Source organism: Pogona vitticeps, chromosome 8 (assembly GCF_051106095.1).
Source record: "Pogona vitticeps strain Pit_001003342236 chromosome 8, PviZW2.1, whole genome shotgun sequence".
NCBI lineage: Eukaryota > Metazoa > Chordata > Lepidosauria > Squamata > Agamidae > Pogona > Pogona vitticeps.
This window is the reverse complement of record NC_135790.1, coordinates 18,392,611-18,415,765: the sequence shown is the minus strand read 5'-3', so window position 1 is coordinate 18,415,765 and position 23,155 is coordinate 18,392,611. Positions and strand designations below refer to the sequence as shown.

Here is a 23,155-nt window from a genome sequence, read left to right as displayed (position 1 = left end):
ACACATACACAGACATATATAGGTATCCTTATCAGGTGAATACCAGTGTATAAATAAAGCAATTAAATTAAATTAAAACACATGCATACATGCATACATGCATACATGCATACATACATACATACATACATACATACATACATACATACATACATACATACATACATACATACATACATACATACATACATACATACATACACACACAGTCCTAACCCATAACAAGAGATTTGTTAGACCTAGCTAGTCAAATGATTCAGTTCTACCAATCATAATACCAATTCACATCCTATATAAAAAGCAGACTTTTAAAATTCTAAAATGATTTACTGTGGAATAAACGTTGGTCTTTGGTTCTCACCTCCCAAATCAGGAAGGTGCATTAGAATAGCAGTGACAATCTCAAACATGTGTTTTGCTAGGAGAAAAGTCGTCATTGTTATTATTCTTTAAACATAAAGTAGAGAATCCCTGGCCCTTCAGATTTCAACTCCCAGACTCCCAAATCAGCCTGGGGAACAGCACAGGATGAGAGACCTGTTGCCAAAAACATCTAAAGAGTGCATTATCTCATACCTGATTTAACTGAGAAATCCAGATTGACATGCATAGTCAAGTCCAACGTGCTTTTTGTCCTCCTGTAAACATCTCTGTACTGATCTACTACAAATTCTGCTTGTGCAATGTGTGTCATTCCAAATCTGTAATCCAGCATACAACAAATGGACCTTGCTTCTGTGCTCTTGACAAAATGGTTGGAGTCAGAAATAGTGCCTTTCTGGATTTTTGATAGCAGCCACAACATGGCTGACTCATACACTGGATCCATGCAGGAATTTCAGCAAGCTTATTATCTTGGATCTTTGTATCATATCCCTTCTGTAATCTGATGGCTTTGTTTCAAGACTCACAAACAGCATGATCCTTTGCTTTCTCTACAGTGCCTCCAGATGATCCCATAATTACTGGAGGACCAGTCGTTAGCCTGCGTGCTGGAGACCCACTGAATTTGACCTGCCATGCTGACAATGCCAAACCGGCAGCATCCATTATTTGGATGCGAGGAGGAGAAGTCATAAATGGAGCAACCTATTCAAAGGTAAGGAGTTCCAAGATTTAGAATGGGAGAAGAAAGAGGGCATTTAAGGCCAAGGTTGAAGACGTTTTGGCCCTACAACACCCACAATCTCTTATGATTGGTCATGTTGACTAGGGCATCTGGAGGTACAAAACCTCCATCTTTGTCTCAAGCCATTATTGGCAGTCAAGCTACTGGCAGTGCAGATGGATATCCATATCGAGTGTTCAATGTGTATACATTTTATTAAAATTGTTATATCCCACTTTTCTTCCATCAAAAACCAGAACACAGCATTCTTAATAAATCTCCTATCCATGCATAAACAGATATGTATTGGCTTACTTAATATTAACAAGGTGGTTTTTCCATGCCTTCATTTTGTAACCTTATAAAAGAATAATAATAAAGAATATCATGGTGAATGATAATGAACAGCGAGTGATTGGTTGAGGAAATATTTGTTTTCTTGGCTTATGGCAGGATAACAAGATCCTCTAATGGAACTACTTGGCAAAAAATTAAGGACATTTTTCTTCACACAATTACTGGCATCCAGTAGTAAGTTACAAGGGAAGACCATTGAATTGGGGGATCTGAAGAGAACGCCTCCATAATTTCCATTTATTCAATGGACCTACTCGAGTTGCAACTTTAGCCTTTTCACAAGATAATGATGGATGGTTAGGTCAATGGTAGAGGGCCTTTAGCTCCTCCTCTCAATGTTGCTGAACTATAACTCCCATTGTACACCTGGACAGAGCCACAGAAATTAACCTTTGGCTTAGAAAAATTGTGATGGAGCGTTTTGTATGGTCCACAATTTGAAATGAGCAAAACTGATCCACACTTCCTGGACTAATACATAGATGAGAATAGGACAATTCTCTGGGTTGTGGCTTCTTGAATTTTGCAGTGAATTTTTCGGCTTAAAAACTATAACAAAAGGCACATAAAATGTGTATTGTACAATAAATTTTTAGAAATGCATCTGAGAGAGAAAAGGCTCCATAATACATATTTAAATATGTGCGGTTTTTTTAAGCAGATTTTTTAAAAAATGAAAATTAGTACAGAATGGATTTATGAATGAACATCTGAAAACCGGCCTGGATCAGAGATGAACTGGTCAGCCTGATTAGACACTATGGAACTACAGTACTTCTGGGTGGGCAGAGATATGGGCAGACAATTTGGCAGAGAGAAAAGACAGATACTCTAGAAGGAACCAGGACAGAATATTAAAAGCCAAGCACTTTGGAAGAAGTAAACATTATTCAGGACAAATAGTCCCCACTGCAGATGTACAGACTTTTAGCCAGGCTGTTTGGCTTCCTTCGGTCCCCAGTTGTTCCCATTTTGTGAGCATGACATAAGACCATAACTTCTCAAAGTGTGTTCAGCCCTCTAGTGTGGCATTTATATTAGTTTTGGAGAGTTTGTTTCCACTGAAATGTTTTCTCTTTTTTTGCTAAAAGTGTTGCACAGGGCTCCTGGTGGGCAGGCAAGGAGCATAAAAGTTTAAGGAGCAAAAGTGGTCGAAAGAAATCACTCTACTCTCTCCATATTATATGCAGCAGTTGCTGAGGTGTGAGTAGCACACTTCATGCCTTTCAGCGCAACTTTATCTGGGGAGAGTCCTAAAATTTTTACACTTGTAGGAATGAGGATCTGGATTTACAGCCCTTGCTGTGTATTCACATTCAGGCTATGAGAACCTGTCAGCAGGCTGACTAATATTGCTAATCATTAGCTAGGTTGATTGAGTGAAAGTGAAGAGACAGAAGTAACAGGGTTAGTTGGATGCATGCAATGAAACAGGCTGGCAGAGAATGAGCAGCATTGAAGCTGAGTCATAGGTGCTGTCTGATGAGCATATGAACTGCATTGCACTGAAAGGAATTGTGGACTTTCAAGTTCAGGTTTGGGGAACAGATGTAGTCCTCCAGATGTTGTTAGATTACAACTTCATTATTTAAAATCAACGAGAGTCATAAGGCCCATGCACAATAGAAATGCTGGAGTAAGCAATACCTTTATAGACTATTTTAAAAATCATGCAATCTGCTAGCTTTCATGGATCAACACTAGACATGGGGATGAATTTAAAAAATGGATCACAATATTTGTTAAAACATCACTGATTTGTTTAATATTTGTCCCTTCATATTCGTCAATTCTAGAGACCCGATGAATACAAATGGATTAATACTGCCCCATTTTTATTTGTTCCCCCATAGGAAGAGAGGGAAGGCTAGCCATTCCTCTCTGTCTATGGCCTTCCCACTCTGCTTATGGGCCTGCTGATCAGTGGGCCCATAGGCAGACAGCCCCCCTACATCTGCCCAAACCCCATAGCCTGCCTCCCACCCCTTCCCCTCTGTACCTTGGTCACTGCGGCCACCAGCATCACCAGCTGTGCCACTGTGACCTCTGACCTCCACCCTCCACTGCCAGCTTAGCAAAGAGCAGCCTTCCATAAGGGAATCAGGGCCACCCTTTGCAAAGATGGCAGTTGTGGTTTCCCTTAGGGCAAGGAATCTGCAGCCGCCATCTTTGCAAAGGGCAGCCATTTTCCCTTATGGCAGGCCACAGTGGCAGAGGCTGCTGCAGTATGTGGCAGTGGGTGGTGGCAGCAAAGGCTGCCACAGCAGAGGCCACTGCAGTGCAGGCTGCCACGGCACAGGCTGCAATGGACAGTGTTGAAGGCCACAGCATTCAACTACTATGGTAGCAGCATAGACGGTGGGTGCAAACGGTCCTAGTCAAGGAAGGGATGTGATGGGGGCAGTGGGAAGGGGACAGGTGGGCAGGCTGTGGGGCAGGGAGCTCAGCTTTGTTTTCCTTTTATGGAAGCTTCAGGCTGTCAAAAAAACACCTGACAAACCAGCGAACCAATTTGTAGTTCATGGGTTCATGGGCAGGAAACAAATCAACACCCACTTCTTCAGGCGTGTGACATATGCTTGTGACCACCATATTTGCATAAAAATGCATTTTCAAGGAGGTTATCCCTTGTCAGTCCGCATAGTCAAAGCTATGGTTTTTCCTGTCGTGATGTATGGAAGTGAGAGCTGGACCATAAAGAGGGCTGACCACCGAAGAATTGATGCTTTTGAACTGTGGTGCTGGAGGAGACTCTTGAGAGTCCCCTGGACTGCAAGGAGAACAAACCTATCCATTTTGAAGGAAATCAGCCCTGAGTGCTCACTGGAAGGACAGATCCTGAAACTGAGGCTCCAATCCTTTGGCCATCTCATGAGAAGAGAAGACTCCCTGGAAAAGACCCTGATATTGGGAAAGTGTGAAGGCGAGAGGAGAAGGGGACAGCAGAGGGCGAGATGGTTGGACAGTGTCATCGAAGTGACCAACATGAATTTGACCCAATTCCAGGAGACAGAGGAAGACAGGAGCGCCTGGCTAAGGGAATCCAGGCTGCCCTTTGCAAAGATGGCAGCTGCAGCTGCAGCTTCCCTACCCTAAATGAAGCCGCAGCCACCATCTTTGCAAAGGGCAGCCAGTTTCCCTTTCTACAGTTGCAGAGGCCTGATGGAGACCTCAGCAGCGGCAGTGATGATTATGGCATGAGTTTGTAGGCAGGGGTGGGGGTGGGAAGGGCTAAGGTAGGGAGAGGAAGGGATGGGATAGGCTGCAGGGGGGTGGCTATGGTGGTGGGTGACTGCCTATCGGCCCGTCAATCAGCTGATTGGTAGGCCGTTGGCAGAATGAAAAAGCCATAGAACGGCTTTTTTCTTCTTCGTATGAGGGACGAATAAAAATGGGGAAATATTCGTCAAGCCGTATTCATCAGAACTTAAAATATGACAAATACAGATCGACGAATATATAACGAATTGGCTAAATTCATCGAAAAAACCAATCCCTTTTTATATTCATCCCCATCTCTAATTAGGACTTTGGAGAACAGAGTTCGAGTCTCCACTTAGCCCTGGAAATTGACTAGGAGAGTGGAACAGGTAAAACCACTCCTTAAATATATCAAGTACCTTGGAAAACCTATTAGGATCACTAGAAGTTGGTTCCAACTTGACAGCATGTATCAACAACACATATAAGGCGATCTGCCACACTCCCAGAAAACACTTTGCAATCCCCTTAGGGGTCACAATCCCCAGATTGGAAAACACTGTTCTAATTGATAAAAGTCCATGCATCAAGGTATCAGTTATCATAATCTGGAGCAATTGCTCAATTTGTGTAAAATGTAGAAAAATCATTAACGCAAATGTTAGAACAGTTTTTGATATTGACCAAAACATTTTTTTGTTCTCTTTTAAGTTGTGGAAGGGAAAAACATAATTTCTTGTTCTTGTTTGTGAGAACAAGACATATGGGAATTTATATCCTCATTATGTACCACTTTTTAACGCAAAAAAAAAAAAAAATTAAAAAGAAACTTTCTCTCTGGTTTCTTTCTCTGAGATTTAAGATTGCCCAGAGCTGCTAGAAGATATTTTTAGCTGAGCAGGCTTTGGGGGTGTTGGGGTGAAGGCAGCAGAGGGTTGATATTTTGTTTACTGCTGTTTAATTGGAATTCAATTGCACTTTAATTGAACATACACATATTAATATTGACAATAAATATGTAATTTTTGGGAGGGGAGCTTTCTCTGAACATTTGCCATGGGAAACAGATGATACATTTAAATGTATTAATATCCTTTCATCCTATGTTCCAATTTTGTCTATGGATTAGTTCTTAAAATAAAAGTAAGGAAGAGAAATTTGCTGTAAACTTTCGAAACATCTCTAATCCCATGGCCATCAAATTTCCAATTGGAGATGACCCAAAGACCATCAAATTATGGGATTTCCTTATGACACAATGGTGTTGCGCTCCACCTGAACTCAAAAATCAATTTTATCAAATCCCAGGTTCACAGTGGGCTGGAGAAGGGCACAGGAACACATTTAGAAACTCTGCCCTCCAACTTCCTCACACCCATCAGGAGATCAGGAGATATACAAGTTTTTTTTAAAAAAAAAATCTGTGAAGAGAATTTTATGTTCAGTCAAGGAAAAATGCATGATGAGCTTTGTGTAATGTTGCTCATCGGGAGAAAAGGTTTGAAATGTTGTCTTTTATGAGCCCTACTGGCCCTAATCAAATTATTAAGCACTCTTTCCTCCATTCCCTGATCCATGAATCAAGATACTGTTGATTGAACTAAAACAGGATTAATTATAACTGGGTTGGGATTTTCAATAACACTGTCTTTGGACATTCCCAGGCTAGTTTCCTGCACTGCCTGGGCCCCAGTTCTCAAATCTAATGAGTCGGAACCCCTTCTCTCCCTAGCGAATTCCAGTTTCTTTCAGTGGAGGTGATTCTGTCCAGTTCCTTTCAATGAAGTTGCCCCCCTGACCTGAAATGGGGGGGGGGGCTGCTGCAGGGAGGATTGGTATTCATGTACTGAGGGCAGTGATGCTGGTCTCTCAATGACATTTCCTCCCAGGTCATAAGGTGCTGGGACTGGCATGCCCGCTGATGCTGTATCTGCCAAGTTCTCAATTGGGTCAAAGTAGGCTCCTTAGAATTAGGTTGGCTGGCATCATATCTTATTGGGAGTGCTCTTTCCTTTGCAGCACTCCCAATATGACAGAATTCTACCTTAGGGAGGATTATCTATATAAGGTCACAGCAGCACCTTATTTTGCCCAGTTGGAGCAGCCCAGGCATAGAAGGGCATTTATCCTGGCCCGGCTTAATGCACTACCTTCAGCAGTGCAGGAGGGACGGTATAAAAAGATCCCCTGGGCAGAGCGCCTTTGCCCATGTGGAATGGAGCAGAGAGAAACAACTGAACACGTTCTGTTGCGGTGCACATTTTACAAGGATGTACGTAAAGAACTCGTCTCCTCTCTGATTAGCCAATTCCTCGGCTGTACAGAGCAAGAATGTATGCACATGCTGCTATCTGACTCCAATCCCATTCTTACACACAGCGTTGCCAAATTTTTCACTGCTGCAATGGGCATTAGAAAAAGGACCCTAAAAGGGGATGAGCCTCTGTAGTTAGAACATGGTTTGCCAGAAATTCTGGAATTGCTTTAGGGGAGATGTTTTGATGCTGTTGTTCTTAGAACCCCGTATTTGCATTTTATCCCAATATTTTCGTAAATCTTTATATATTTATATATTTTGAAGTTTTATTTGTGGCTGGTCTCAGACCATAATAAAGTTTTATTCTATTCTATTCTACTCCCAATATGAAGGATGAAGGAGAGGCTGGGAGCTGGCGTGTCTTTCCTCCTGGGCTTTAGGGACCTTGGGTTGGACTGACAGCCCCACCCCGTGGACCCCTCCAGAGTCTCGGTGTGGATTCTCCCTTCTTGTTGTAAAGGTTCCTCCCACCCAAATCCCCATGAAGAACCCTTTGCTCATTCATCTCTCCCCTCTCCCCAGTCCCAGTTCCAGACTGGGAAGATCACATTCCAGAACTCTATGAATCCTGGGCAACTGTCAGACAACCCACTGACTGAGGGGCCTGGGCCACTGTCACTGTCTTCACATGTTATAATCTACAAGAATGAAACAGAATCAAGATTCACATCTCTCAAGTGGAGTTGGGATATGGAGGATACTTTTGCCTCAGGCAGCAAAATACGTTGGGCCAGCCCACTCTGTGCATTCACGAAACTGTAAAGCACCCCCAGGAATGTAAAGTATTGTTGACGGTCTTTCCTACTTTGGTCATTAAGATTCTACTTCCCTTGTTTTATTGGCGCACGTCCAGCGCATGTTGTGCATTAAGGTGAGAAAGGCAGCTTGGAAGAACAATTTGCGCATGGATCAGTTTAATCGTACAGGCCAGGGATAAGCGACTACAGAGGAAGGGCCGGCTTCTTTCTCTTGTAGAGTAAAATTCAGCGATAGCTCTTCTGGATTGCCGTCCTTGGCTGGGTGTAACACTCTTTGGCTCAGGCTGTTTATGTTGCCCACCACCACCACCACATGCAGCCTCATCTACATCAGCCAGCTTCATCCTCCAGGCCTTTTGGTTGCTATCAGAGAATCCAGTATCTGATTTGCATAAGCGGCTTGACCTTTCTCTCTCTTTTCTCTCTCTCTTCCATCTGATTTGCCTGCAGTATTACAGGAGGAGTCTCGCTTTATTGCACCCAAATCCAAGTTACATTTCTCCTGCCATTAGCAGCCTCTCTGGGAACAGCTAACTGGGGTATGAGTGCCAAAACCGTAGGGGAGAGAGAGGATTAGAAAAGTGGGGATGGAGTGCGTCCATGGATTTATATTTAAAAGCCCCATAGAATGGCACTTGTTGCACCCCAGATAATGCAGCCTTTCATGTATGATTGTCATAAAAATCTTCCCAATTCCACCCCCTGCCTCCTGGCGTTTTGCTCAACATAACAAGCACACCTTCCCTTTTACCGAAACATTATGTAGACACAGCAGAACAATTAAGGCTGCATCTTGACCTTGTCTCCTAGAAACCCAGGCAGCAGCCCATGCTAATTAGAACCACAAAGGGCTAACCTCTCTCTCCCTGTTCTGACTCAGGTAGAATTAATTTGAGTCTAGCCCATTAATATGCAAGGCCATCGGCCAGATTTTGCAGGCCTTGGAACAAAAGGTGGACTCCCTCCCTCCGTTTTTGTCATCTTGGTCCCTCTTGGAAGACAAGCAGAACACAGCAAGCTAGGAAAGCAATGGTGGAGGAAAGGGCCAGTGTGCAAGCACACACACACACACACACAAAGAACAATTGCCATTTTGTTTTATTGCCTTAAAAAAGCTCACACAATCATTCACTATGCAAGTGTGGCATTCACATTCCACCAGCTTTGCTTATTAGCTAGATCTATGCCCTCCTTTTTGGGGGGGGGACGTGGTGGCGCTGCGGGTTAAACCGCAGAAACCTCTGTGCTGCGAGGTCAGGAGACCAGCTGTCGTAAGATCGAATCCACGCGACGGAGTGAGCTCCCGTCGCTCCTCCCAGCTCCTGCCAACCTAGCACAAGCATGTAAATATACGAAAGCAAAAGCATGTAAATGCGAGTAGATAAATAGGTTCCACCTCGGTGGGAAGGTAACGGCATTCCGTGTCTAGTTGTGCTGGCCATGTGACCATGGAAACTGTCTTCAGACAAACGCTGGCTCTATGGCTTGGAGAAGGGGATGAGCACTGCGCCCTAGAGTCGGACACGACTGGACTAAATGTCAAGAGGAACCTTTACCTTTACTGTGTCCTCCTTTTCTTCCATTGAGCCCAAGCTGGTGTGTACATGGTTCTTTACACATACACACAGACTTCCTTCTCACACCGACCAGGGCAGACAGAGAGTGATTGAATGGCTCTGGATTGCTCAGTGGGTTCCATAGCTCAATGGAAACTTGAGCAGAGCTTAGAAAACTTGAATTTTAAACAACTCCTAGAATACCCCAGGAGACACTCAACAGTACAGTCCAGGAACTAAATTTTAGGAAATCTAGACTAGAACCTGAGTTTTCTAAGACCCAGTCCAGTGTCCCTGTCACTACTGTGCACCATCTCTTTGGAAACAAAACAGAATTATTCTATAAACACATTTTTGTTGTGTCCTTTCTCATTACACTTTAGGAGATTAATAAACGGTATTAATTACAAATATTGGAGATACCGATACGCCCTATTAAAAGTCTATTAAAATCAAATTAAAGTCCAATTAAAATCGCTGTACACATGTGCCAACCTTGTTTTTCGCCATAAAACCCGAGCCAAGTTTCTCTGTGCTTTTGAGGAAATGGAGTTAATCTCCTCCTTTCTCAGGACAGAAGCTCCAATGGCAACAAAAAGCATCAGACAACATGTGATGAAAGTTGTATGGAAGTTGTCAATGCAGGTCCCATCCTATTTGCTTTCCCATCTGTCAAGATAATTTCTCCCTGGCCTGCGGCTTTGAATTTCAGTGTGCTATACCTACAAGACTGTGAGATGCAGGGGGAATATCTTAAAGGAATTACGTAAACATTTACAAAAGAGGGACTTGGTGGCATTGAGGGACGTGGTGGCACTGCGGGTTAAACCGCAGAAGCCTCTGTGCTGTAAGGTCTGTAGATCTTCAGCTGTAAGATTGAATCCACATGAGGGAGTGAGCGCCCGTTGCTTGCCCCCACCAACCTAGCGGTTCGAAAGCATATAAAAATGTGAGTCGATAAATAGGGACCACCTCGGTGGGAAGGTAACAGCGTTCTGTGTCTAAGTCGCACTGGCCATGTGACCACGGAAGATTGTCTTCGGACAAAACACTGGCTCTATGGCTTGGAAAAGGGGGATGAGCACCGCCCCCTAGAGTCGAACACGACTGTACAAAAATTGTCAAGGGGAATCTTTACCTTAACCTTTACCTTTATACCTACAAGACTGGGAGATGCAGGGAGAATATCTTAAAGGAGTTACATAAAAATTTACAAAAGAAGGTTTCATAGTAGGCCTCATTTAGGTGAAGGGTAACCAAAGTAATGGTGTAGCAAAAGCAATGTTGGCTTAGGAGAACAGAAGAAAACTCCCACTGTATGAAATGCCATCATCCTGCAACCCAACAGGTCAGGTGCCATGGGACTGAGCATAGATCTTCCCATCACTGATCTCCAGAACCTACCATCCAGGAATGAGCAGAATCATTTCACTATCATAGAATCGTAGAACAATGAAGCTGAAAAGGGTCTATAAGGCCATCCAGTCCAACCCCCTGCTCAGTGCAGGAATCCAAATCAAAGGATATCTGCAGGTGGTTGTCTAATTTTCTCTTGAATGCCTTCAGCATTGGAGCACGCACAAACTCCCACGGGCATTGGTTCCATTGTCATACTGGTCTAACAGTTAAGACATTTTTCCTGATATTCAGCCTAAATCCAGCTTCCTGTAGCTTGGTCCCATTATTGTGTGTCCTGCATTCTGGGATGATCGAGAACAGATCCTGCCCCTCCTCTATATGACAACCTTTCAAGTATTTGAAAAGGGCTATCACATCTCCCCTCGGTCTTCTTTTCTCAAGGCTAAACATGGCCAGTTCTTTCAGTCTTTCCTCACAGGGCTTGGTTTCCATTTCCCTGATCATCCTTGCTGCCCTCCTCTGAACTTGCTCCAGTGCTGTCCTCTGAAGATGCTGGCCACAGAGATTGGCGAAACGTTAGGAAGAACAACCTTCAGAACACGGCCAAAGAGCCCGAAAAACCCACAACAACCATTGCTCCAGTTTGTTGGCATCCTTCTTAAAGTGCAGTATATGGAACTTCTCAAGAGCATGGAGCAATCCATTGGATTCTATATGTCAGGACAACCGATCAGTTGAATGGCCAGCCTCCTAGCAGAAAGGAAGAATTTTTAAGCTGAATTAAAATAACTTTATTAAAGGATAAAGTGCACTGCCTTCCATACTTGACACTCATCCGGGTTGATGGGTAAATTTCATTTCCTAGGATTCCATGGAACTGCCATTAAAACCCAAGCACAAATTCAGATCAGATCTGACAAGAGATTAATTCTGAGCCAAGCAGCATTTATGTTTCCCTCACAAAACATTGCCCAAAAAAGGTAAAGCTTTAAAATCTAGTCTCCCCGATGACCACAACCTGGGCAACCTCTGGCATTTGGCAGTGTGAAGGGTTAGCACTGGAGTGCCACAGATGCGGGTGCCCTTTTGATATGCATACGAAAGCATCTTCAATGTAGCATGATAATGAGCCTTTTAAATATTCCGTTTTGTTAATATGCATCGCTTATCTGACTTGTCAGAATTAAACAAGCCGAGAGAAAAGCACATCTTGAAATAAATGATAAATACCATAATTTTGACCAGATATTTCACTGGTCAGTTACATTTAGTGATTTTAATGGAATGTTTTATTGTTATACTGTTTTATTGCTGTTTCATTGTTTTATTACTTTTTTTTAAAAAAGTGTGTTTTGTGAATTTTAAACACAGCAGCACTATTCTACATCACTTCAGGATTTTTCACAGCGTAAAGCTGTATAGAGAGGACAAAACAGGTAAACAAATAATGTTATGCAGAAAGGTAGGCCAAACTCTAGAGCAGGATGGAAAAGGTTGCTTTTTATGGACTGTGATTCCCAGAATGTGTAGCAAAACCGTATGAAAAATGTGGAGACCTCAACAACAACAAAAAGTGTTCTTGTCTCATTCCTATCTTGGAGACGAGAATGTTGTGGCGGATCAGCAGATTCTTAATAGGCTGTATCCACATGTCCAGATAGCCGGTCCCATGACGAATGAGTCCGTTAGTGAGATTTCTGCACATCCCCACCTGTGCATGAAGAAAATTGCAAATTATGGTGAAATCTTCCTTAAACTGAAGTTTTTTTAAAAAAAATTCCCCCCCTCCTGTATTATGCATTTGAACAGCATCTGAATGTGAGTTGGCTGGACTGTCTTCTCTGGTCTCTCTTCTCAGCTTCATAATTTTACATTTTTGTGTGTGTTTGATTTCTGGTCTTGGCAGCCAGAATCATTGCAGAGAATGGAATGACTGTCACACAAGGAAGGTGTGCTATTTTGTGGGCTGCCCAGCCTGCATTCTGTTGTGTCTTGATAGTGCAAGTGGTTGCAGAACCATTCGTAAGACAAAAACTGGCAAATGCAACAAAATGTGTATATGATTGTGTATGATGTGCGGGAAACTTCTACCTAAAGGTGGTAGCTACATTCTGTTCCAGTGACATGAACGCACTCCTGGCAGGAGCAGCAGCTGCCAGCAGGCGGAGTGACTCCTCATTCTGCCCTTTCGCTTAGAGCAATGATCCCCAACCTTGGGCCTCCAGATGTTCTTGGACTTCAACTCCCAGAAATCCTGGCCAAGAACATCTGGAGGCCCAAGGTTGGGGACCACTGGCTTAGAGGTAGAACATTAGATCAGAGTTTCCTCAGCCAATCCTAGTGGCGATTAGGTAACTAGTATCCTATCTGAATTCTCACAACATACTATGTAACTCTTGCTGAGTTAATAAAAAGAGTTCTCAGGGTGTTGCCTTGAGGCTCCGCTGGCTCGGACATCTGTTGTCGACTCCTCTTTTTACTTTCTCTAAGGCTAATTGCCTTCCTTTGTTCCATGATCACATGATGAACTTTACCAGGATTTTGAGGCAACATGTTTAGCTGGTTCACTACCTTGATCGTTTCCTTTAATAAAAGGCAGAGCACTTTCACTCAATAGGTGTGGCTTTGCATGTGCCAAAATGGTGGCCCCACTGACTCATTCCACTTTGGAGGTACCATCTCTTTCCAGAAATAGTAACTGGTTTCTTCTCTCTCTCTTTTTTGCAGACTGTCCTCCGTGATGGCAAAAGAGAGAGCATCATGAGCACACTCTTTGTCTCTCCATCTGATATTGAGAATGGACAGACCATTGTCTGCCGGGCCACCAACAAGGCAATTCCTAATGGAAAGGAGACCTCAGTCACCATTGACATTCAACGTGAGTCCATTAACCTTTTGTAGCAACTTTTTGAATTCTATCCAATGACTTCCTTCTTTCAGAAATCATTCCACCATCCCCACCCACCCCCCCAGTTGCATGTGGAGGGAGCATGGTTGCGAAACATATATTGGCCTCAGTTTTGTTGCATTTCTGTCAATCTCCCCTTAATCATCTTCCTATTCCTCTTTTGTATTCACTTGTAAGACGTATCTGTGTATACTGTGCAAACGTGTGTGTTTATGCATGCATTTTGCCTAATGTACAAATGAATGCATGCATTTTGCCAGATTTATGCATCCCGTCCCATGACTTGAATACAAAAGGCAAAACCCTGCTGCATAAATTTACATGGACAGAAGCCGAGGACATCATCAGCTGGCATCAGTAGAATTTAATTTAAACTGATTGAAAGCTATCTTCCCCCCCCTTTCAGGTCCCAAGGTTCCCAGGGCTTCTTTTTGCCCTGGAGAAGCCTTTGGGAGCCTCAGAACCAGGGGTGGGGAGGAGCCTTTAATAGTAAATTGCCACCAGATCATCAACAGCGGTTCCAGTCCCAGTGTTGGAGATCCAGCAGTGATTTTCTTTATTAATTGCTTTCCCCCAATTCTGAAGTTTCAGAAGTCTTCCTTGGGGCAAAAGGGAGCCTTAGGGAGCCTCAGAACTTGAAACGGGGAAGGGAGCTTTCAATTAATTTGAATTACATTTTGCCAGTACCAGCTGATGGTGTCATTGGCATTTGTCAGTATAGGTTTACACCCATAGGATTTTGGCCCACTCGTTTGCACATATTTTTAAGGCTAAAATTCAAATACATCTAGCCCTGTTTAAGAGGCAGGTGGCATAAACAGTAGCTTTATCAGTGCCTTAATGAGACAAACAGGCTTCTGTCTAATATAAATTGTTTCCACTAATAATATGCCATATATGTCTCAGTTTACAACACAACAGAACAAAATGTCCATTATTGTAACACCAGAACATGGCAAAGTTCTAATGTTATTGTTCCCAGCCATGCTTGTAAAGAATGGAACATGTGAAAGCACAATGCTATAGGGACCTTCATGGCACTCGTTAGACCTTGGGAAACACAGTAGTGGTTGATGTGTCTTGTAATCAAAAAGTAAAGGTGCTCTAGTCAGAGCAAGCCACTATGGCAGATTATCTTAGCAACCATATTTTGAATGAATATATTCTTTGTAAGGCAACCTTCCATCAGTCATGTGTCAAAGGTGAAGAAAAGTGTTCACAGCAGCCATTGGATTGCTAGGCAGTTGTAGTCTAGATGATTTAGCTCTCTGAATTACTGAAGGTTATTGCCAGGGGAATTGACAGGCTTCAGATGCAACTTGAAAATGAACGTCTGGAGAGAAAAGAAAAGGGCAAAGGTGGGGTGTCGATGCTGAGTCTACACATCTGGATGCCATTGTTATCTGTTGTGATTGAAGTGAGGAAGACTAATGGAAGGAGGTTGGCTCTAACTTGAATTCACAGAATAGAAGAATGGAACTGAAAGGGCCCTATAAGGCCATGGAGTCCAACCCTCTGCTCAGTGTAGAAATCCACGTTAAAGTATATTGAACAGGGGGCTGCTTAAATTTCTCTTGAATGCCTTCACTGTTGGAGTGCCCACCACCTCCCAAGGTTACTGGTTCCATTGTCATACTACTCCTAGGACATTTTTTCCTCATATTTAGACAACATCTGGCTTCATGTAACTTGAACCCATTATTACGTGTCTTGCACTCTGAGATGATTGAGAAGAGATCCTGCCCCGCCTCTGTATGGCAACCTTTCAAATATTTGGAAAGGGCTATCAAATCTCCCCTTAGTCTTTTATTCTCAAGACTAAATATGCGCAGTTCTTTCAGTCTTTCCTCACAGGGTTTAGTTTCCAGTCCCCTAATTATCCTAGTTCCCTTCCTCTGAACCTGTTCCAGTTTGTCTCCATCCTTCTTAAAATGCGATGTCCAGAACTAGACACAGTACTCAAGATGAGACCTAATCTGTGCCAAACAGATGGGAATTAGTACTTAGTGTTATTTGAAGACTATACTTCTATTAGTTATCACAAATCATGGCAAAAACAACCCAACAGTTTCATAGGATGGTGAACTAGAAACCAGTCCAGGAGAAAAGATACAAACCCAACAATTGTGGATGAAAAAATGATAATGGCAAAAATCCTGTTGCTTAGCGTAGAAAACCACACTAGAGTAGACCTACTTACTCTATAAGAATTTATATTAAAGTAAGAGTAGGCTTATTTCCATCAATTGAACTTATGAGGAGTCGAGTCATCAAATTCCCATTGATTCAATGGGTTTATTCCATTGCAGTTTACTACACTGCGCAGCAGGGTCTGGGCCAATATATTGTTGAATATTGAGAAAGAATTAGAGGAGGGGGTAAGCATGGGCAGCTCCAAAAGTCAGAACATGAAGTTGAGACTTAACTATATTATGAAAAAACATCAGGACAATTTCTTAGAACTCAGTTGTGATATCTGTTATGTATTAAGACTCCTTTGAGACATGTCCTGAATTTCTAGCATGCTTTTAGAAATCTACCACAATATTGGCAAGTAGCTTGCGATAGGTCTAGCATAGGTATCAAAGGCTGAATGTCATAGTCACTCCTTCCGCATGGCAGTAACTCCTGCTTTTCCCCACATTCCTTTTGTTAAGTGCCAAATGCAATGACATTTCAATCTGGTGGCCTCTTGTGCAGAAGAACTGCATTCACATACAATACAATTTAAGACAGGGTTGTGATTCTATGCAAGGTCATCTAAATGGCAGAAACTGTGTCTGTAAGGGAAACACTGGTATTGACAACAAAGCTAAATCTGTTTACTGTTGGTCTACTTCGTTGGGATGCAGTTCTCATATTTCAAGGACTCCTGCTTGCTGACAGTACAGTGGTGCCCCGCATGACGACGATAATCCATTTCCCTGAAATCGCTGTTAAGCAAAATTGTCGTCATGCGAAAAACAATTCCCCATTGGAATGCATTGAAACCCATTTAATGTGTTCCAATGGGGAAATTACCTCGTCATCCAGCAAAGATCGCCCATAGGGAAGCCATTTTCTGAGCACCAATCAGTTGTTAAAATGGCTGCCCGGAAATTGGGTCCGGAAAACACAGGGCAGCTATTTTAGGAACCTGATAATCAGCTGGAAAAATCATCGTCTTGCGAACAAATGGTTCGCGAAGCACGGACCTAATCGTCGGCAAACAAAAATCCCCCATAGGAAACATCTTTTTGCGATCACAAAAAAGTCATCATCCTGCAGATTTGTCATTTAGCGGGGTCGTCGTTATGCGGGGCACCACTGTATATCAAGGCTACCTTTGAGCTGCTCCAAGGCTCCATGGAAAGCTTGGTCTTGCCACCCATTAGGATCTACAGGGAGCCGCTCACAGAACTTCTTCGCCCAAGTAGCTTTTCAGCCACCTACAGGTCGCTTCGCTGTACTGCCAGGGAGCGACAGGGCTCCCTCTCCTTCCTTCAGACCTGAAAGAGTGGAAGGGTGGTGCAGAAACCTCTCTTTTCCTTGTGACTTGTACTTTCCAGGGATGTTGGCAAGTCTTTGAGTCCAAGTCTAAGTCCAGATGTTTGGTCTCAAATCCCCAAGTCGAAGTCCGAGTCTTTCATGCCAGGTCCAAGGGCCCAAACTCCAAGTCCCTATTTTAAAAAAGCTCTTTCCCCCCACCAGGAACAAAGAGAGGGGTGGGTGGGTTCCACGTTATAAGTCAGGAATCACTTTTTTTAAAACAAAAAGAGGTGAGTCATAGATGTGACTTAAGTCCAACTTGACACTGAGTCCCATAACTCAAGTCCCCATCCCTGTTGAATTCTGGAGGCGAGAGTCTTTGAAGCAGGAAAATCCCATTCCTAGCATTTTGGACAACCATGGGGCATAATAAGCCCCTTCCATTCTCTCAACACTCATTCACAGTGTGTTGCCGTGTGTTGTATCTCTAGCCCTCAACTGCACAAATCATCCCGGCTGAAAAGGCCCTTCAGACCCTCCACATTTCTGAATCTCTTAGTCTTTTTCTTTACTGCGCAAAGAGACCCTTTTTGCCAACCCCTCTTGCTATTATGTACTCATCTAAGCCTCCACTTTTTACATCAGAACAAATATTTATGCTTCTAGCCTCAGAAATGTTATCCTTCCCTTTCATTCAGTAATACTTCTAGAAGTATTGACCAGATAGGTGGGGTACAAATAGAATGAATGAATGAATGAATGAATGAATGAATGAATGAATGAATGAATGAATGAATGAATGAATGAATGAATGAATGAATGAATGAATGAATGAGGGTGGACAACTATGGTCTGTTTCAGCACTCCACCAATAGCTACGCCACCTGGGGCTACTGCAGTTCAGTGGCTGAAGCTGTTGCCCACTCGGTTCTAGATTTTTTTTCCCCTAAGCTATATAAACACTGATTAACTGGAATTAAGATATCAGTTGAATGTGTGAACATTATTCACCTCTGATCTTCATCGACCTTAAATCAACCCTCATCAAACAGAATAAAGCTGCTCAGTTCAATCTAATGGGCTGGGAATTTTTTCTTTTCTTCCTAGAATTAGATCTCTTAATCACTGGTGAACCACTGTTGTTTAAAATCCCCCCCTATTAAGTTCTCCGAACAAATAGATGTTGCCAGTTGTTTACATTTTTATCACTGGTTTCCTCCGTTGTCTGAAAGTATTTCATTTTCTTGCTCCAGTGCCCTTCCTAGCCTCATTTAGTTGCCAAACACACTGTCTCGAATAAATCTCAGACTGGATCCAGTAGGAGTCATATTTGTGAAACGTCTAGCGATGCACTCAATAAAGCTGGCATTTCTAAAGAGGCAGCGAGAGGAACTGTGTAAGACACATCTGCCTTTCTTCCATTCTTTTTGGTATTTACTGCTGTCAAATCTGGACTGACCTTCCTTCCCTTGTCCTCCTCCTCCTCCACCCTCTCCAACAACCCGTTGTCAGCTGCATCCTCACATTCCTGCATCTGTATTTACCAACAATTTGCAAAAGCAAGTCATTCAGTATTAGCATGCCAGCTGCTTTCCTCTTTCCAATTAAAAACTGGCTGAGCAAATGCAAGGCCAGGAAAAAAAAATTAAAAAAAAAATATCACCACTTTAAACTTCCAGTTATACTGCCGAAAGATTAACAGCCTCTCCAGTTTTTCTTTAGCATGTCCTGACAGAACTGGCAAGATAAAATGAGATAATGGTACAGGGGGTTTTCTCCCTGCAGCCAGCCAGCAGTTACAACAGCTTCAAATGCAGGGAGAAAACAACAACACAGAACTGGAGGCATCATTATGGGATGCTGTACAGTATACGGCCGGCAACGTGCGCTGAATCCCCGAAGGCGATGAGGAACAAATCAGAAGAGAGAGATTCAATCAAGACCAATTTTTTACTCCAAATCATTAAGTAGTCCATACTGTGAAAGAAATAATAATATCCTATCCGACCATTAGAGGAATCTGTCAATTAATGGCCTCTAATGGGCTTATCGGTTTAGCAGCAGTGCATGGTTGATTGAGAGGGATAGGATAATAACAGGATGGATTCATCTGTCTATAACAGAAAGAGGTCTCAGGTGGCAGGGACTCACCTGTGCACAGGATTCTCGTAGGAATAGGTGTGGATTTCATTTTGTATCTTCGCTTGATAAGAACTCTGCAAAATTTGTGATGCAAGGAATTTAAGATTTTAAAACTTGAATGTGGGAGACAGCAGAACTGACAGATCAATCTATCTAGGCAGGCCAAAGGCTTTGAATGCTTGTCTCTTAACGAGTTGGTGCATTTAACCCCGCTTGTAGAGCTGAACTAGTCTTCTCATGTCATCTGGGTATGAAAGCATTTGTGTTTAGTAATTGTTAGTTGGAAACATAATGAAATGGACCTGTCTGATATCCCTTCTCAAAGGTCGCTTTCTGGTTCCCATTCTTATTTCCTCCCTTTCCTGCCTTTTTTTGGAAAGTAACCCATGAATCTGCCGGACCATTTCTCTGATCTGACAGTTGCCTTCTCAGTGTAAAGGGAGAGAAGGGCTCAGAAGCTGAGAAAGGTCTCCCGCATTGCCTTCAACCTGGGAAGATGTAGCTGAGAAGCAAAATGACCCAAATCTAAAACAGCCTGGGAGGAGGGGGAGGGGCACAGCACAATGCCACTTCCCCATTGGCATTGCCAATCAGTCTAGGGCATCTGTCCATTATGAAATGAAATCAGAATTGCTGGGTTGCATGCAGTGCTTCCAGATGCTTCCCCCCCCCTTAATTGATTAGACTGACTTCCCAAGCCAGCCATTTCTAATCTGGCAGGCACCCGTCTCAGTGTGAAACGGGATGATATTGCAGGTATTTTGCTTTGTAATTAGGGCCATGGGGCCTTCCAACTCCTCCTTAGTAGCTTGGTTCAGCTGGCTGCTGCTGCTGGCCATTTTTAAAATATTTTTTAGTCTTATGTAGAAAGCTGTAGTCTACATATCATTTGCACTGAGTCTTGCTAAGGGCCTATGGCTAATGCAAATAAAATGCTATCTATCATTTACACTGAGTCAAATGTTGGTGGTCTTGGTCACAAGTAAGGGATTCGTTCTATGAATCAAGAACCATATATATTGCTTGGCAAAAGCAATGTTCCCTAATGCTTAAAAGGACGTAATAAATACCTACATCTGTTAATAAGGGTCTCACCCTTTTTTCAATCCATTTAGAGCAGGGAGCAACTTCCAGTGACCCAGGGACCCCTCCATTTCTTTGGTATTTTATAAGGTAACATTTTCTGACAATCCTCTCCTTCCAATCAACACACAGATTTTGCCCAAAACAGCCAACTGTGTCCTCTAGAGCAGTGGTCCCCAACCTTGGGCCTCCAGATGTTCTTGGATTACAACTCCCCGAAGCCTTTCACCACCACCTCTGCTGGCCAGGATTTCTGGGAGTTGAAGACCAAGAACATCTGGAGGCCCAAGGTTGGGGACCACTGCTTTAGAAGATATGATTGGCTATTCTACAGTATTCCCTTGCCTAATTTTGGGATGTTAGGGCACAAAACTGGAATTGTAGGATATTAAGAAAACCACCCCTTCATGTCTGGCAAGGTTGGAAGGAACACAGTGAAATGACCTATTGGCTGAACTGTCAGGGTAGGATCAGGCAGGCTACAGTGCAGACCTGGGGACCTCACACATCCCACGGGTGGACTGACCCTGCTCCAAGGAAGTACAGTAAAGTGATGGGAAACCACTTTCTATGCTAGCAAAAATTGGGCTTTGTTAATCGGGGAATCACTGGTTCTCAAGATGAAGGCAAGCTACATCATGCCTAACCTGTCATTAAACTGCACAGTCAGACCAGCTTTCCTTCCAATCCATTCCCCCCCCCCCAAAAAAAGAGACCTGAGGTTTGTAACAGAGAGGCTAAGCGGCTCCAGCTAGAACATCTGTTCAAAGTCATTTCCCTTCCACCAGCCACATCAAAGCAGCCCTCCTGTGAGTTATGTGCCGAACATCACAAGTGGGATTAAAATCATGTTTAATAGTTTGATATGCCATAAACTATTTATACTGCCAGAGCCCAGTGGCTATATGGAAATTCACATCCTGCATGCCAGGAAGGAGCAGAGCGAGGTTACTGCCTCTCCCTGAGTTTTCTGCCAGCATTCACAGCTTTCTACTGCTAGGCTAACACTCCCATGTTTATGTTAACAACTCTGGCTTGTTTTCAAAAAAACAAGAGGCAGTGGAAATTATTAAAAGGCTGTGGAGGAGGAGGAAATTTGTATGGAGGAACTGGGGCCTCAACCAGGAGACCCACATTTTCCAAAACTACGTATAATCTGGCATGTTTTGAATTGGTGCCAGATTTCTGGATTTTAGCTGTGACTAGGTTTACATGGAGTAGAGAAGACATTCATGTCCTTTGTGTCTTCTAAAAGATTTGCTGAGCAACTGGCACCTCTGGTGCTGCAGGATGGGTGAAGTGGATACCCACTCAATTTCCCAACCGTATCCATTCAGGGACGTGGTGGTGCTGCAGGCTAAACCGCAGAAGCCTCTGTGCTGCAGGGTCAGAAGACCAAGCAGTCGTAAGATTGAATCCACGTGACGGAGTGAACTCCCGTCACTTGTCCCAGCTCCTGCCAACCTAGCGGTTCGAAAGCATGCAAATGCGAGTAGATAAATAGGTACCACCTTGGTGAGAAGGTAACAGCGTTCCGTGTCTAAGTCGTACTGGCCATGTGACCACGGAAGATTGTCTTCGGACAAATGCTGGCTCTATGGCTTGGAAACGGGGATGAGCACCGCCCCCTAGAGTCGAACACGACTGGACAAAAAAAAAATTGTCAAGGGGAACCTTTACTTTTACCTTATCCATTCAGATAAGACACCAATATGAGGAGCTTGAAAGCCCCATGGAATTCCTCAGCTCCAGCAAAGAGCAAGACAAAGAGAAGACTTTCTTCCATTAATTTGAGCAGCATTATATTTGCACAAGGGACATGGTGGCGCTGCAGGCTAAACCGCAGAAGCCTGTGCTGCAGAGTCAGAAGACCAGCATTTGTAAGATCGAATCCACGCAACGGAGTGAGCTCCCGTCACTTGTCCCAGCTCCCGCCAACCTAGCAGTTCGAAAGCATGCAAAATGCAAAAATGCCACTAGATCAATAGGGACCACCTCGGTGGGAAGGTAACAGCGTTCGGTGTCCAGTCGCGCTGGCCACGTGACCACGGAAGATTGTCTTCGGACAAAACCCTGGCTCTATGGCTTGGAAACAGGAATGAGCAGCGCCCCCTAGAGTCAGACACTCTTTGATCTTTCCCTTTGCAAATGTCTGGACTAGATGCCAAGGGGAACCTTTACCTTATATTTGCACGAAATGAATATTCTTTCACGTAAAGGAGCAAAAGCATCACAGATGCCACCCTCAGAGGTAGCAGGCCTGGCTTCCCTCCCAGGAGTCAGTTGCTGACTCTGCACATGGGCCACCCAGCTGATAGGCTGGTGCATGTGCAGAGGCAGAGGCAGAGGCTGGCTCTGGCTCTGCCTCTTCCCTACCAGGCTTGCTGCCTCTGAACATGCACCAGCCTATCAGCTGGGTGGCCCATGTGCAGTCTGAGTCCTTGCGTCTGAGTCCCGAGTCTCAATCCTTGAGTCCCGAGTCATTTGCCCTGAAGGACGGGGCAAATGACTAGGACTTGAGGCTTGGGACTCAGGACTCGAACCCAAGGCTTCAGACTCGGACCCAGGACTTGAACCCAAGGACTTCCCAACACTCCTGCAAAGCATACACAGCAAGCACAGAGAGTCTACCTTGTGAAGAAATGCATAAAAAAAGACTTCTGGTGCTTCAGAATTCTTGACGTTTTTAGTTTGGCTGCAGTTGTGCAAGTTTTGCACAAAAACCTAGGCATTTTGGTCAAAAGGCCGTTCTCTCCACCATGAGAACGATGCTGAGATTGCTTGTGAATATCTCATTGTCCTCGACAGCAAGAAGGAGAAAGTAACAGTTCCTCATCCTCACTTCCAAGGGCATGAACAATGATATGTACTCTACGACGCTAGCTGAGCTGACCCACT

At 43.6% G+C, this 23,155-nt stretch overlaps 1 protein-coding gene across 6 annotated transcripts in view; it reads left to right on the top strand.

Moving 5' to 3' along the window:
• Window positions 1-23,155, top strand: part of KIRREL3 (kirre like nephrin family adhesion molecule 3) — an 846,407-nt gene that overhangs the window by 642,352 nt on the left and 180,900 nt on the right. For all 6 annotated transcript variants that reach the window (XM_078379823.1, XM_072978974.2, XM_072978972.2 and 3 more), the window contains exons 5-6: window positions 942-1,099; window positions 13,384-13,534. In XM_078379823.1, coding sequence (XP_078235949.1) covers window positions 942-1,099; window positions 13,384-13,534 — 309 coding nt within the window. The remainder of the gene's footprint in view (window positions 1-941; window positions 1,100-13,383; window positions 13,535-23,155) is intronic.